The 13,190-nt window shown below is 48.0% G+C and overlaps 2 protein-coding genes and 1 long non-coding RNA gene across 9 annotated transcripts in view; 2 read left to right on the forward strand and 1 right to left on the reverse strand.

Annotated features, from left to right (window-relative positions):
• Window positions 1-1,128, forward strand: part of Fam20b (family with sequence similarity 20, member B) — a 43,350-nt gene extending 42,222 nt beyond the window's left edge. For 4 of the 6 annotated variants that reach the window (XM_013521113.1, XM_013521110.1, XM_013521130.1 and 1 more), the window contains one exon: window positions 388-566. In XM_013521113.1, coding sequence (XP_013376567.1) covers window positions 388-471 — 84 coding nt within the window. In that variant the 3' untranslated portion in view covers window positions 472-566. Of the gene's footprint in view, window positions 1-387 lie in introns of all 6 variants that reach the window. The other 2 variants (XM_013521118.1, XM_005374941.2) reach the window with 1 other exon arrangement.
• Window positions 1-8,229, reverse strand: part of LOC102027608 — a 21,836-nt gene extending 13,607 nt beyond the window's left edge. Inside the window, exon 1 of the long non-coding RNA XR_259497.2 lies at window positions 7,384-8,229. This is a non-coding gene — a long non-coding RNA (uncharacterized LOC102027608). The remainder of the gene's footprint in view (window positions 1-7,383) is intronic.
• A 250-nt stretch (window positions 8,230-8,479) lies between these two features.
• The window catches only part of Tor3a (torsin family 3, member A), a 14,004-nt gene continuing 9,293 nt past the window's right edge, over window positions 8,480-13,190 (forward strand). The window contains exons 1-3 of one of the 2 annotated variants that reach the window (XM_013521135.1): window positions 8,480-8,809; window positions 9,429-9,542; window positions 12,497-12,762. In XM_013521135.1, coding sequence (XP_013376589.1) covers window positions 8,539-8,809; window positions 9,429-9,542; window positions 12,497-12,762 — 651 coding nt within the window. In that variant the 5' untranslated portion in view covers window positions 8,480-8,538. The remainder of the gene's footprint in view (window positions 8,810-9,428; window positions 9,543-12,496; window positions 12,763-13,190) is intronic. The other variant, XM_005374944.2, reaches the window with a different exon arrangement.

Below are 13,190 nucleotides of genomic sequence, written 5' to 3' on the forward strand. Positions count from 1 at the left end.
ATGTAGTGAGTTTAAGGCCAGCTGAAATTAAAAAAAAAAAAAAAAAAAAAAAAAAAACCCAAAACTAAATTTCAAAACAAATAAGGAAAATTGTTATCCTTAAAATAATTTTCCTAAAAAAAATTAATAATAAATTTCCTATTTATGATGTTAATGGTAGAAATTTTTAAAAATCAGAAACATTAAGAAATTAAAATTACACATTAATATGTAAAGAACACTCTTGTTATAATCTTGCGGTCTAGTCATTCTAATTTTGTACACACACATTTTGTTTCCCTATGAAATTAAAATTGCATATTTTTACTTTTATCTACCAAGCAAGTTTTGAACTCCATTTGATAGTGAAAGCTTTTATGTAACTTGAGCTCAAACTTTTTCTTCTAGAATACGAGTTTCCACTTGGAACAGACTGAACTACCTAAAGAATGGAGTGCTAAAGTCTGCCTTAAAATCTGCCATGGCTCATGACCCCATCTCCCCTGTGCTCTCCGATCCTCACCTGGACGCCGTGGACCAGCGGCTGCTGAGCGTCCTGGCCACCGTGAAGCAGTGCACTGACCAGTTTGGGATGGACACTGTGCTAGTGGAAGACAGGATGCCTCTCTCCCACTTGTAATTCTCAACACAAAATAAGTGAAACTTATTTTTACAAAGATAGAGAAACAGCACAATCAATTCCAAATGATATCAGATGTCTTCAGAAGTTGCCAGCAGCAAATTTTGGGAGTAGAGGTCAGGGTGGCCTTGGGTGTCTTTGGGGTTTTCTGTACTAGAAACTGAGGTACAGACACATTTCAGAGCACGAGGTGTTCCTGCAGCACCACCTTCTGACGTCCTCAGTAGTGGCCCGTGTTAGCACTGGGTTTCAGCACTGGTCCGTTTCATTCCCATGCCAAGGGATAAACAGAGGTGACACTTGGATAGATGAAGCTGCCACTGCTTTCAGACTGTTCTGAGGCGAACTTCCCAGTCCTTTCTCCACACTGGTGGATTTTGTGGAAACACTTTACAATTTCTTGTCTTTTTTTTTTTTTTTTAAAACCAGGACTACTCAAATTGGAAAGCTCACTGCTGCCACAGAGTGGCTGCAAATAAAACTTGGCATTCTGTTGGGCCAAAATAGAACGCTCTGTTGGAGGGGGATATGTTTGTGCGATAGAGCTGGTGGGAAGGCGAAAGCAGGAAGGTGCGCAGGATGTTGAGCAACTGTGTTGAGTGGTTTTGATCTAAGAGGAGGGACGCTCAGCAGAACCAGAATTGGGAGGTGACTGAATAGCAGAAAGCTGACTCCCCTGTGATTAGGTTCTGAGGTATCTAAAAAGCAGACGTGACTGCATGCACGTAAAATCTGCATTCTCACAATTATGTCCAAATTAACCAAAACATTATTTCTAGAAAAAATACTTTTACAACCCAAGCATGATTCTCTTATAGAGACTGATTTCCCCCTTTGCTTAAAGCAGTCACATCCTTTCTAAATTAACAAAGCAGACTGAAGTAATATCTTGAGTAAGAGTCAGGTTGCTTGTGATCTCTGCCATCCTCGTTTTTCTTCCAAAATGAATTTCTACTTGTTTCTAAGGTTTTCTTCACTGAAGATGCTGTTCGTAGGACATCAGTGACTCTTTCTGCCTTTTTTATAAGAAAAGGCAGTTATGCCACAGGCGACAGTATACACCTTGCTGGCCGGTAAACTGAGTTGATGATTTGAGCCGTGCAGAAGATTGGAATCAAAGATGTTAAGCCTTTTGAGCCTTGAAGTGAAGGGGATGGCCAGAAGGAGCCTGAAGATTTTGCTTTATGTCAAATCCTAAGTTTCTCACTTAGTCTCGTTTGGACTCTTCCATCTCCTCGTAACACTCCCAAGTTGGTGTTACTAAAACACAGGTTTAGTACCGTGTTCAGGCAAAATGATCCTGACACGTAAGCAGCTACAGTAAAGCACAGGGCTAGAGGGGACAGGCCTGTGCGCTCAGAGCCGTGTGTGTCCCTCCTGCATCTTGTCCAGATGCCATTTCAGCTTTGTACTCTGTTAGAGACCAATACTTACAAAATGTGGTTGAACAAATTTAATGCTAGTCACCCTTGACGACTCCCCTTTGAAACACAGCTTTCCAATTTATGCCCCAATTTTCTGGCTTTGAAAGATAACTGAGTAACTTGTAACTACTTTAAAATAGCATGAAATTAGGAAACCAGTTGTGGTGGCCACGACTGATTGTCAAAAGGGTCCTCGCCAGGCATGGTGGTGCACGCCTGTAATCCCAGCACTCGGAAGACTGAGGCCGGGGGGTCACTGTGAGTTCGAGGCTAACTTGGGCTCAAAGTGAGTTCTAGGCCAGCCTGAACTGCATAGTGAAACCGTGTCTCAAAAAGACCAAAAAAAAAAAGGGTCCTGAATTTGAGTACAAAACATTGAAATGTGTTAACAAAAGAAGACATCGATTGCAGTTTTAAGGCCACTTGCTATGTGTGTTCGGGAAAATTCACAGTTCAGCTTGAGAATACCTCAGTTTAGTGCTTCCCCAAAGCTTCTGGGAGCAGAAAGGACATCAGTCAGCTCTGTTCTTAGAAGTAGTCAGTGAACTAAATTATGGATTAGTGTTCTTTCAGATCCACGAACTGAGCAAGAACTGTTCTCAGACTGCGAACTCCCTACGGCTGAAGGCAGTAGATTTTGCTAAGGAAAAAGGATGAAGAGCTGTTGAAGAAATTTGCAAAAATGTATCATTTCATTCTTTTCCTTACTACTTTCAAGCTCAGGATCTTAAAAGGTATTCAGATTCACAGTAGTTAAAGTTAGACGTGACACAGAATATACATTTATGTTCTAAATTAGGGTTGGGTTAAATTAAAAAAAAGTGTGATGAATGTTGGAGAAAACCAACCATAAGTTTACATCTCTGAAATTCAAAAACACTTAAGTTCTGTGAAAAAAGAGATACTTTTTTAAAAAAAAAGTTTTGTAATGCTGTCCTGTTTTAGTTTTGTTTATGAGAATCTAGCTCACGCTGTTACAGCCAAGTCATTGGAGGGTTTTTGGTGCGCTCTAAGTTGAGAATGACAGCTGAACATCTAGGTAGATGGCGGTACATTTTAATACTATAAAAGCAGGAAAATCAGAGCTGATTGCCATTTGCTGTTCTCCTTCTACTTCTTCAAAATGTGTATTTTGAAATTTGAATGTAGAATATTGGGTATAGAGGTTTTGTTTAAAACTGTTCTTTAATGAGGCTACATCATGGTTATGGAGAAGGGTATAAATAATTTCCTGTGCTGAACAAATTAATACGATCTAATTTGCTCAGAGTATTGTTCAATACATCCTAAGGCATTTCTCCCTGTTTGCACTCAGGGTTAGTATGTCAAATTTAGGAAGAAAATGGAGAAATTCAGGTATATTTATTTGCATACTTTTTGGGGAAAGTTGAATCCTGTATATGGCAGTTTTTCAGTTTCACCTGGGCACCGCATTGTCTTCCAAAGAAATCTTTTCTTTAAAGCAAACAAACTTTGGACTCCTCATCCCTACACCACCCTCCTCAGCCTCCCTGCTCAGCCCTGCCTGTCTCCTCTTGGGGGTGGTAGAGCAGCCTCATCCGTGAGCTGTGCTGGATGGGTTCTCCTGTGAGCTCGGGCTTCAGGAAGCGTGGGTGAAGCTGTACCTACTGGTAAAGGTGGCTGTGTATTCCACTAAGGAAAATGTATTTATTTTGACACAAGGAAGCACTGACATCGCAGCGGTACTTGAGGCTGTTAAGAGTTCTCTCTTCAGTCTCTGAGTAGACTCACAGTGACATAAAGACAGCAGACGCCTCCTGAGTGGCTCTGGTGAGCCAGGTGGGCCTGAACCTGACTCTGAAACTTGCTCTGGAGGGGAGGCCTGCTCGGCTCCCTCTCATTCCCTAAGTCTGGGTGGTGAATAAAGAGTGGGTACCATACTGTCACAAAGTTTTTGGAACCAAAGTGTTCCTCAGACAAGATGGGGAATCTGGGAATAACTTAGTGGGGAGCTAATTTATTTGTTTAAAGGGAGGTATAGGAATCACTACCCTCCTGTTTGATTGCCAAGGATTTCCTCTCAGCTGTTGCACAAATAGAAGTTCTTGGTAAGACACCAAATAAGAGACACCCCAATTTCTAATGTGTTCTCTGGGTTCCAATTCTGAAAAAAAAAATAAAGATTTTAATAAATACTGAGATACCATCTTTGTCTCCCTTTCAGGATTTTTCCAGTGTTTTCTATTCCAATTTCTACCTGTTTTATAGGGAACAGAGGGAGGTTACATCTTTTGTTCCCACTTAAACTTCCACAGGGATTGCTTCACAGTATCTGAAAGATAAGACCTTTAAATTACCTCACCAGTCTTCAAAAGGTCAATACAAGGTTGTATCTGTACCAAAGCTTTCTATGGGATCATTCTTTGTTGCTTTTGTATATTTGGTAGTTAACTCCACTCATGCAGCTTCTTAGAGATAAAGAATTACCAATTTTTTTTATTTTTTAGTTTTTGGCACCAGGAGTTGAACTCGAGGCCTGGCACTTGCCAGGCAGGCGCTGTGCTGCAGAGGTACAACCCTGGCTTTTTTTTTTTTTGTCTTTTTGAGAAAGGGTCTTGCTATGCAGTTCCGGCTGGCCTTGAACTCACTTTGTAACCCAGGCTGGACTTGAACTCAAAGCACTCCTGCTCCAGCCTCCCGAGTGCTGGGATTACAGGCACGTGCCACCGCATCCCAACCAAAAATTACCAGTCGTAAAGAGCTTGTTGGCGTAGTGCTACACAGCATAGGCAGGAAGAGAATGCCAGTTGCTCTGATTAGAATTTTTAGGACACCCTGATTTTCAACTTGTGAAGTGGAAATCCAGCATCATAAGCTTCAGACAACTAGGCAGAGTTCTTAACATTTTTACTTGATTTGCAGAATATTTGCCAGTTTTTGTCGTTTGTACTTGAATACATGTGGGAGGATGAAATGTGTGTTCCTCCCTGAATCACCACATACAAATTCTTCTGAGAGCTGGACTTCAGGACTCGCTTGTAAGCATATCAGATTGTTAGTACTTGAACAGGTAGCTGGAGAAGGGGGATGAGGTTCTGTTCCTGGGTAGCTTTACCAGCTGTGTGTGCCTATGAAACTGGTTTTGGGCAGCCATCGCTTTGTCGATTAGGCATGATCGTAACCACTGGTTTTCCATTGGTGGGATTCTGTAAGAGAAAAGTGAACCTCAAGGAATAATAGGATTGAGTCACAATATTTGAGCTGCTTGGTCTTCCGTAGACATTTGGGTGTTGTGTGAGCTGTGCATGTTACCGAGGTGGCGGTGACTGTCCCTTCCCTCAGAGAGCCTGTAGCCCTGGCGGAGAACTGCTTGTGAGGTACCAGATGCTTCAGGAAGAATGTAAACGCCCCAGAGATAAGGCAACAATCATGGGGGTGGGGGAGGCAGCACCTACATCAAAGGAGGAGAGATCCATCCAGATGAGACCTGGGCTGTGTGCAGAACCCAGTCGCACACATGCAGAGGAGATGCAGAGCCTCTGGGCCTGTGCTGTTTCCTGTGCCCACGTTACCGGAAACGCCGCTTCAGGGCCTTCACGTGGTCTCCGTCAGGATCGTGGGTGTGTGCCCTACCTCTCCAGACGGTCTCTGCACCCTGATGCCTCCGCGCTGTGCAGCATGGATGCTAAACGAACTACAGGCAAATACACGAGCTGTGAAGTATTCATGCTTTCAGAGTGTATTTTTTACATTGCGGGGTGATTTAGAATAGAGACTGGATTTGGACCCAAAGCTTGTTTACAAGGCAGATGTTCTGCCTGTCTTCAGTGGGGCTGGGGAGGTGTCTTGCAAAGCCAGGTCTCATTCAGATGACCTCAATAAAGGAGCTGTGTGCCCATTTTCTCTTAGAAAGATCTTGTTAAAATGCATATTTTGGTTCAGTAGGTCTGCAGCCTGAAATCGTGCATTTCTGGTGAATTCATGCAATGCCAGTGCCCTGGGTCCTTGGACCACGCTGGAGTAAGCACAGTGCTGCTGGATGAGGAATATAGCTGCCTGTAGTTCCCACAACAGCCTCTAGATGTCTTGCATCATCCATGAGGCCTCGCTCCTAGAGTTTATAGGAGCCAGACCTCATTAACCAAGCCCTGTGAATGCAGTATAGGTGATTTACTGAAATATCCAAGAGATTACAGAAACCAGTGTTTCAGTTTGTTGTTTTCCTGGGGCTGACTCTTTGGTGGAAAAAGTTTATTTTTTAGGGGAAAAAGTTTTGAAATCGATTTGGTTCAACAACTTCCCAGTTACCAGTTTACTTACCATACAATTCTAAATCTAAACCAAAACATTTTTACAAGTAGAATTATATATATATATATCAGTCTTAAAACTTGGATTGTTTTTATAACCTATTACTAGTAATTTTGGAGGTGGTGCTGGGATTGAACCTGGGACCTCAAGCATGCCAAGCAGGTGCTCTACCACTGAGCTACACCTCACCCCATTACTGGTAAGTGCATCACCATAAATTCCCCAAAGAATCCAGTATTAACCCATCCAACCTTCCCCCAACAGGCTGTTTTATATATTATCTAAACATATATGGAAATGAAAGTTAACACGAATTGTTTATGATGCACTCAGGTCATTTAATCTTCACAAGGTGACTATCGTGGGTGGAGAAATCGAGGCATGGAGCAATTTGGTAATACCCAAAGTCCCACAAACCGAAAATGGCAGAGCCCATGCTGTTACTATGCTAGACTGCCACTTAGGTTCAAATAAAATTTGTTGAGTGGGTTAATGTTCTCAATTTTCAGATAAGCACATGGTGTGTTGGGTTTCTGTTGCTTTAATAGGAGATAATCATAAAGGAAATGGCGTCTTTTGTTCCACAGTTTTGGAGGTTTCAGTCATGATCAGATGGACCCATTACTTTGAGGCTTCTCATGGCAGGTGGGGAGGGGGTGGGATGCAGCTCTTCATGGTGGGTGTGTGGGACAGCAAAAACCGCTCACTTCACAGCAGAGAGCAAAAGAAAGAGGACGCGTCTCTATGATCTCTGCGGTTGTGACCCAAAGACCTCCCGTTAGGCCCCACCCCTTAAGCTTTCACTACCTCCATAGGCAGGAAGCTGGTGGTGACCAAGCCTCTAGCCTGAGCCTTGGGAGTGCAGGAGACACTGAAGATCCAAAGCGTAACACAGTGCGCTCGGAGTTACCTGTCCTCTGGCTCCCACAGGTTTGACTGCAACAATGTACTGGTGCCATAGCTGTGGCTCCTTGGAAAGTCTGGATTCACTTTTGGCACTCCAGTCTAAGACACCCAGTGTGTGCGTAACACTCTAGCTTAACTCTGCGTCCTAACAAATGTGCTTACCTGGTTTTGGAGACCGTTTGAATGAAAGGAGGCAGAAACTTGAGCTGCTGAGGATGAGCTGCCCTGCCTTTGAGTGTGATCGGCTGGGGTGAGCAGGGGAGGCAGTTTGCCTGTCATGCTCGTGAAGCATGGTGCCAGGATTCACCTGTCTTTCTGAGAGCCTGAGCTCAGAAGACAGGAATCAGCTCCCCGGATCTTCCTCCCCAGCAGTTCCCAACTAGGTCAAGATGACTCATAGGTCACTGATTTTGGTGACTGTAGGGTGCAGTCAAAATGCAGTAAGCTTTTCTGAAATTGACCTTCTTCAACCTTTGTTGCACGCACCATGTTAAGGAAGCCTGGGAAAGAGGCCCTCAAGTCCTTGCCAGCAGTGTCTACCGGGCTGCTTTGTCACAGGCGCTTGAAAGTTGCAAACCACGGTACATACGCTTCTTTCTTTTCGTGAGATACAATTATACCGACAGACCTTATGATTTCCCCGTGACTATGAGGATTTACAAAACCCAAACGTCTCCAGATCGGAAACCATCAGCTTCTTGCTTTTGGTGGAAGCCTGCTGGTTCTTGGCTGCTGTGTTTCACGTCTCTCTGCAGAGAGGGCAGCCCCCCTCAGTCCGACAGCCCGCACGCGCATTGTCCTCAGGGCTTCTTCTCCCCTCGGCTAACTCCTCTCCCAGCGTAATGCGCCTGACTGAAATGGTGTCCGCAGCTTCCTCTAACAGGTTGGCAGGAAGCTGGCCTGCAGGCCTAGGGCAGGAGGAGTACCAGTGGCCCGATTTGGTAAGCCGCGGATGGGCCTCCGAGGTGCTGCAAGTGATAACTGATGACGGAGTGATTGACAGTGGCGGTTTCAAGGCCTGATATCACCTTTACAACTTCAAGCGCGCCCCGGAATAGACTGCTTCCTGGAAGGCGGTGGGGTGGCGGGAGCCGGACATCTTCCTCGGAGGCTGGCCCAGCGCACGGCCTGGGTTTCTATTTCTCGCCCGGGTCGCTGGGGCGGCCAGTGGGCGGGCTGCGGCGAGGACGCACCCGAGTGGCTGGCCGGTCGCCATGGCGACACCAATCGCCGGCCCTCGCCCGCGGCGCCGACTCCCACCCCGCCCTCTCCCAGCCCAGGAACCCGAGCCGCGCGCTGGGGACGCGGGGTCCGGCCATGCCGCCCAGCTCGCGCCGCGCGCCGGGGTTCAGCCTCCTGCTCCTCCCGCTGCTCCTGCTGCTCCCGGGCGCGCCGGGGGTCCGCGCAGAGAGGCGGTGGGAGGGCGCCGACGAGGCGGGCTCGGCCTGGGGCTGGCTCGGCCTCCAGCGCCTGCGGGAGCGGCTGAGTGTGGCCGGTGCCCTCTCCAGGCGGTACTGGGCGCTCGTGGGCTGCCAGGTGTGGCCGGAAGACTGTGAGGAGGATGGCGAGGCTGCGGCGGGCCGCCTGGGTAAGAGCCGCCCCCGCCGCACGGAGCTGCGCCTCGGCGCCGGCCTCTGTTCCGCCCAGGCTGTGGCAGGGGCAGCCCCAGCGGATCGGGAAGTGCTGGCGCTGTCCCCAACCCACCCCCAACCCTGGGCCAGCCCCACTCCTTTTCGGTGTTTTTTTTTTGTTGTTGTTTTTTGGGTTTTGGTTTTTGGTTTTTTGGTTTTTCTCCGGTACTGGGAATGGAACTCAGGACCTTGCGCTTGCCAGGCAGGCGCTGTGCCGCTGAGCTAAATCCCCAGCCCCAAGCCCCACTCCTCCTCGCCTATCCCCGGCTCCTCCTGACCTGCTCACGCTTCCTGTGCGCTCCCAGCGCACGCCGCGTTGTCCTAGGTGCTGCTTTCCTTCACCTTCTTGATGGCCCGAAGAGAGTTCGCCTGGACAAGGCTGGTGCCAGCGCCCCACCCGCAGTTCCCTCTCTGTTGCTGATGGACGCAGTGCTTGAGTCCATGCGGTGGGCAGCGCCTGGGCTGGGAGTCTGGACCTGAGTGCTGGTTTAGGTGCTGACACTGACAAGTTGAGCTGTCACGTCCCTAGTGAACTAACAGAATCTCGGCTGTGCCTTATAGCTCCTCTTTTTCCAGGCCAGACCCTTATCCAGTTGGGCCGGAGGTCCCTGGATACCCTGACCACGTGGTACTGCAGCTTCCAGGACTGCTGCAATGGTGGCGACTGCAGGATCTCCAACGACTTTTCAGGTTGGACCTGGCACATGTCTAGGGCTGGAGATCGTGGGGAGGGGAGGCGACTGACTGCGGGGAAATGGTGGGGTAGGGTACCAGCGATGCTTTGGCATCTTGCCCGGCCCCCCACCACGTGGGAATTGCCACAGTAAGACTGCAGTCAGGGATGCTGTTTGAGGATCTTTGGGAAAACCACTAGGTTTTCCAGAAACTCACCCTCTAACAGTAGGAACAAGGTAACACCATGTGCCATTAAAGGTGTCATTGAATTCTCCCACCTCTACCCCTAAGCCCTCCATCTTGATTCTTGAAGGAGCACCATGATACTTGAACCACAGCTGAGAAGTCCCCTCTTATATGTAGTTTGATGGCTCGGAGCTTGTTGAAATAAATGGGAATTCCTTGAAGATGTCACTCGTAGATGGCACTCCTGAGCTAAGACAGCTGGGAGGAGGGAACACTGCCAGGTGTATAGGTACTGAAGTTTTTCCTCTGCTCATTTTCGACCCCTCTCCCTGTCCTCCTGCCCTCCCTGGGAGTGGGTCCAAGGAAAAAAAGAAGAATGATTAATATTGCCGAGTGTGGTGGTACATGACTATAATCCCAGCACTCTTTGAGGCTGAGACAGCAAGCTTGCAAATTTAAGACCAGTCTGGGCAACTCAACAATTTAGCAAGAACTCTGTCTCAAAATTTTAAAAAAGTAGGGCTGGGATGTACAAAGGTCCTGGGTTCAGTCCCTAGTACTACCCCTCAAAAAGTTAATATCTACTGATAATACATCTTCTATGTACCAGGCACTGTGCTAAGAGTTTCTCAGGGATTAACTCATAATCCAGCATATCCTATAACCCTTCAGAAGAGTCAGGCCCATAGCACTTTTTCTTTCTGAACAGAATCAGAAAACTTTCAGACAGTGGTTAGGAGTGTCAGTGGGGAAACTGACTAAAAATGATGGGATATGATTAATCTTTAGCCAACCAAGGTCTGGAAAATGCAACACAGGTTGCCTGATTTATCTTGGATCAGTAGGGATGCCTCTCATCCTGAGAGGAGTGGATTATTCCTGATTAATAAACTAGTTGATATTCACCACCACAAATTGCCCCTCACTGTAGTGTGAATTCTTCCCCTTCAAGGCCAACAGTTTATGAATCACTGCTGACCAGCCTCCCTCCTCTGTGCATTTAAATTAGGTCAGGTGGCTTTATTTGCATATTGTAGCTAATTTGTATTTTAGCTCTCAGAGAGCCTCAATTACAGAACCGAGTCTGACAAAAGACCAGTAGGTTAGTCCTTTGTGAATGTTCCCTGTTTTCCCCAGCAGTTTGTTCCCCTTGAGTCCCCTAATCCCAGTTCTTTCATCTTCATAAACGAGGCCCACCCTCAATTTTAAGTCCCTTAATCAGAAGAAGAAGCAATAACTGTGTCTACCACAGGACCCGCTATCAGGCTGCATACAGGTCAGGAGGTCTGAATTTGGATTTCTGCCAACTTGGGATGAGACATTGGGTGGGCACCTAGCAAGTTACCCGCCCCCCATCTGCAACATCCCCATCGTCCCCGAGGGCCGGGACACCCAGCTTGTTCTGGCGCTGCGGGCATCGGGAATCCCTGTGTGAGCCCCTCGCTCGCCTCTTACAAGCTGAGCTGCCAGACTTTGGGCAGTCCTTTCCAAGTGTTTCCTCTGCTTTAAATGCAAATCATCTGTGCTCTGTAGAGTTACTGTGATGATTAAATATGAAACTGTTCCAGGCAGCTGAGTTAGAAATGTTATAGGCAGTCAGACAGATAAGATAGGTATTTGCTGTGCGCCAGACCTCAAGACAAAAGATGAAGCAGATGCACCCACATACCTCCTTAGGGATGGATGTCAGGGACTGATACTCTAATCAGCCAGCCCCTTACAGGAAAAGCCCCTGTTCTGTATTCATACCTGCTTGCTGCGGGACTCACTTCCCCATTTGACCCTGATTTAATCAATTTTACCTGAACAATTCTTATTGGCTGACCATAGTTTTGTCCATTTTCTTTCTATCTTGGACCCACCTCACCTCGTGGTTTTGCTCTATAAAATCCCTAGAAAAGACAAGAGTCCCGAGCAACCCACTCAGGCCCCTCTCTGTCCCTCTTTTTTTCTGGTACCGTGAATTGAACCCTCGACCTTGAGCTTGCCAGGCAGGCACTGTGCCGCTGAGCTAAATCCCCAGCCCCTGGGACAGAAGCTTTCTTTCCCTCAGTAAATATATTTTGCCCTTAACCTCCATTGTTCCTAAAATTCGTTCTTCGATTTTAGAGAACACGAACTTGTCCCAGATGTCATTCGGTTTTTACTTTCCTATATCAAAACCACACAGTCCTGAGTACGGGGAAACAGCAGCAAGTGCTCACTTTCCCTTCTCTGGTAGTTCTGAGGCAGTGTGGGACCCTTGCAGTGTTTCACAGGGGTCTTGACTTGCCGCGGTCCCGGAATCCGCCCACCGGGCTGGCTCGAAGTGCCCCGACCGGTTGATCCTGAGCTCTCATGCCAGCTGGCAGCACACCCTCCCTGCTTCCGAATCCTGTAACCTCACAGCTGAGAGGTAGCGAGGCCCAGCACAGGACTCGGCCCACAGCGGCTGCTCTGTAGTGGGTTTGCTGGATTAAAATAGAAGCGAGAAACGGGCTTTTCCATGAAGCATTTAAGGAGATCTGAAACTGAGGACGGGAGGCCTCAGAGTGGGGGTGGGTCCTTCCTCCTCCCTCACTGGTGCCACCCGTGGTGGACCGTCTTCAGAGGGTGCTTCCGTTCTTGCTCTGAGCTCAATCTTGATGTCTCAGATTCTCCAGAAAATAGCTCTTGAATCTCTTCTGCTGTGAGGGCTGCCCTCTGGCCTCTCCTGAGGACAAACAGGATGAGTAGCCGACCCCACCGGCCTAGTGGGGAACGTGTGGGTGCGAGCCTCCCGCTATGCCTCTCTCTGCCCCTAGGCTTGGATTCAGACCTGAGCGTGCGACTGCACGGCCAGCATCTGGCCCGAGAGCTGGTCTTAAGAACAGTGAGAGGCTACTTGGAGATGCCCCAGCCACACAAGGCCCTGGCACTCTCATTCCATGGCTGGTCTGGCACGGGCAAGAACTTCGTGGCGCGGATGGTGGCGGAGAACCTGTATCGGGACGGGCTGAAGAGTGACTGTGTCAAGATGTTCATTGCCACATTGCATTTCCCACACGCGCAGTACGTGGACGAGTACAAGGTGAGGCCAAGCGGGCCGGGCGGGGCCTCTGTGCTGAGGGACGGACAGCCTGACACCCGCCCTGCCTTACAAGAGGGTGAGGTCAGGAAAAGCCTCAGGGAGGGGCCAGGAGGCGGTACGGCTGACACCCGTGCATGCACACCACACACACACACACACACACACACACACACACACACACACACGGGAGGCCAGGTCCAGCTCTACAGGAAGTCGGTGTTCATTTTTTCATTACAGAAGTAGCGAAACATCACAGGAAATGTGAGAGAGAAAAGCAGAAACTTTACCATAATGTCCCCCTGTAGATGCAACCTCGTTAGCAAGCAGTAGTCAGCATTCAGGTGAACTTCCCTCAGTGTCAGACTTCCAGTGGTGTTTCATACCATGGTCATTTTATGGACAGGAAGTTGCCAGTGTGTGCGTGTGTG

The sequence above is a fragment of the Chinchilla lanigera genome, unplaced genomic scaffold, assembly GCF_000276665.1.
Source record: "Chinchilla lanigera isolate Chin_1 unplaced genomic scaffold, ChiLan1.0 scaffold00005, whole genome shotgun sequence".
NCBI classification, from domain to species: Eukaryota; Metazoa; Chordata; class Mammalia; order Rodentia; family Chinchillidae; genus Chinchilla; species Chinchilla lanigera.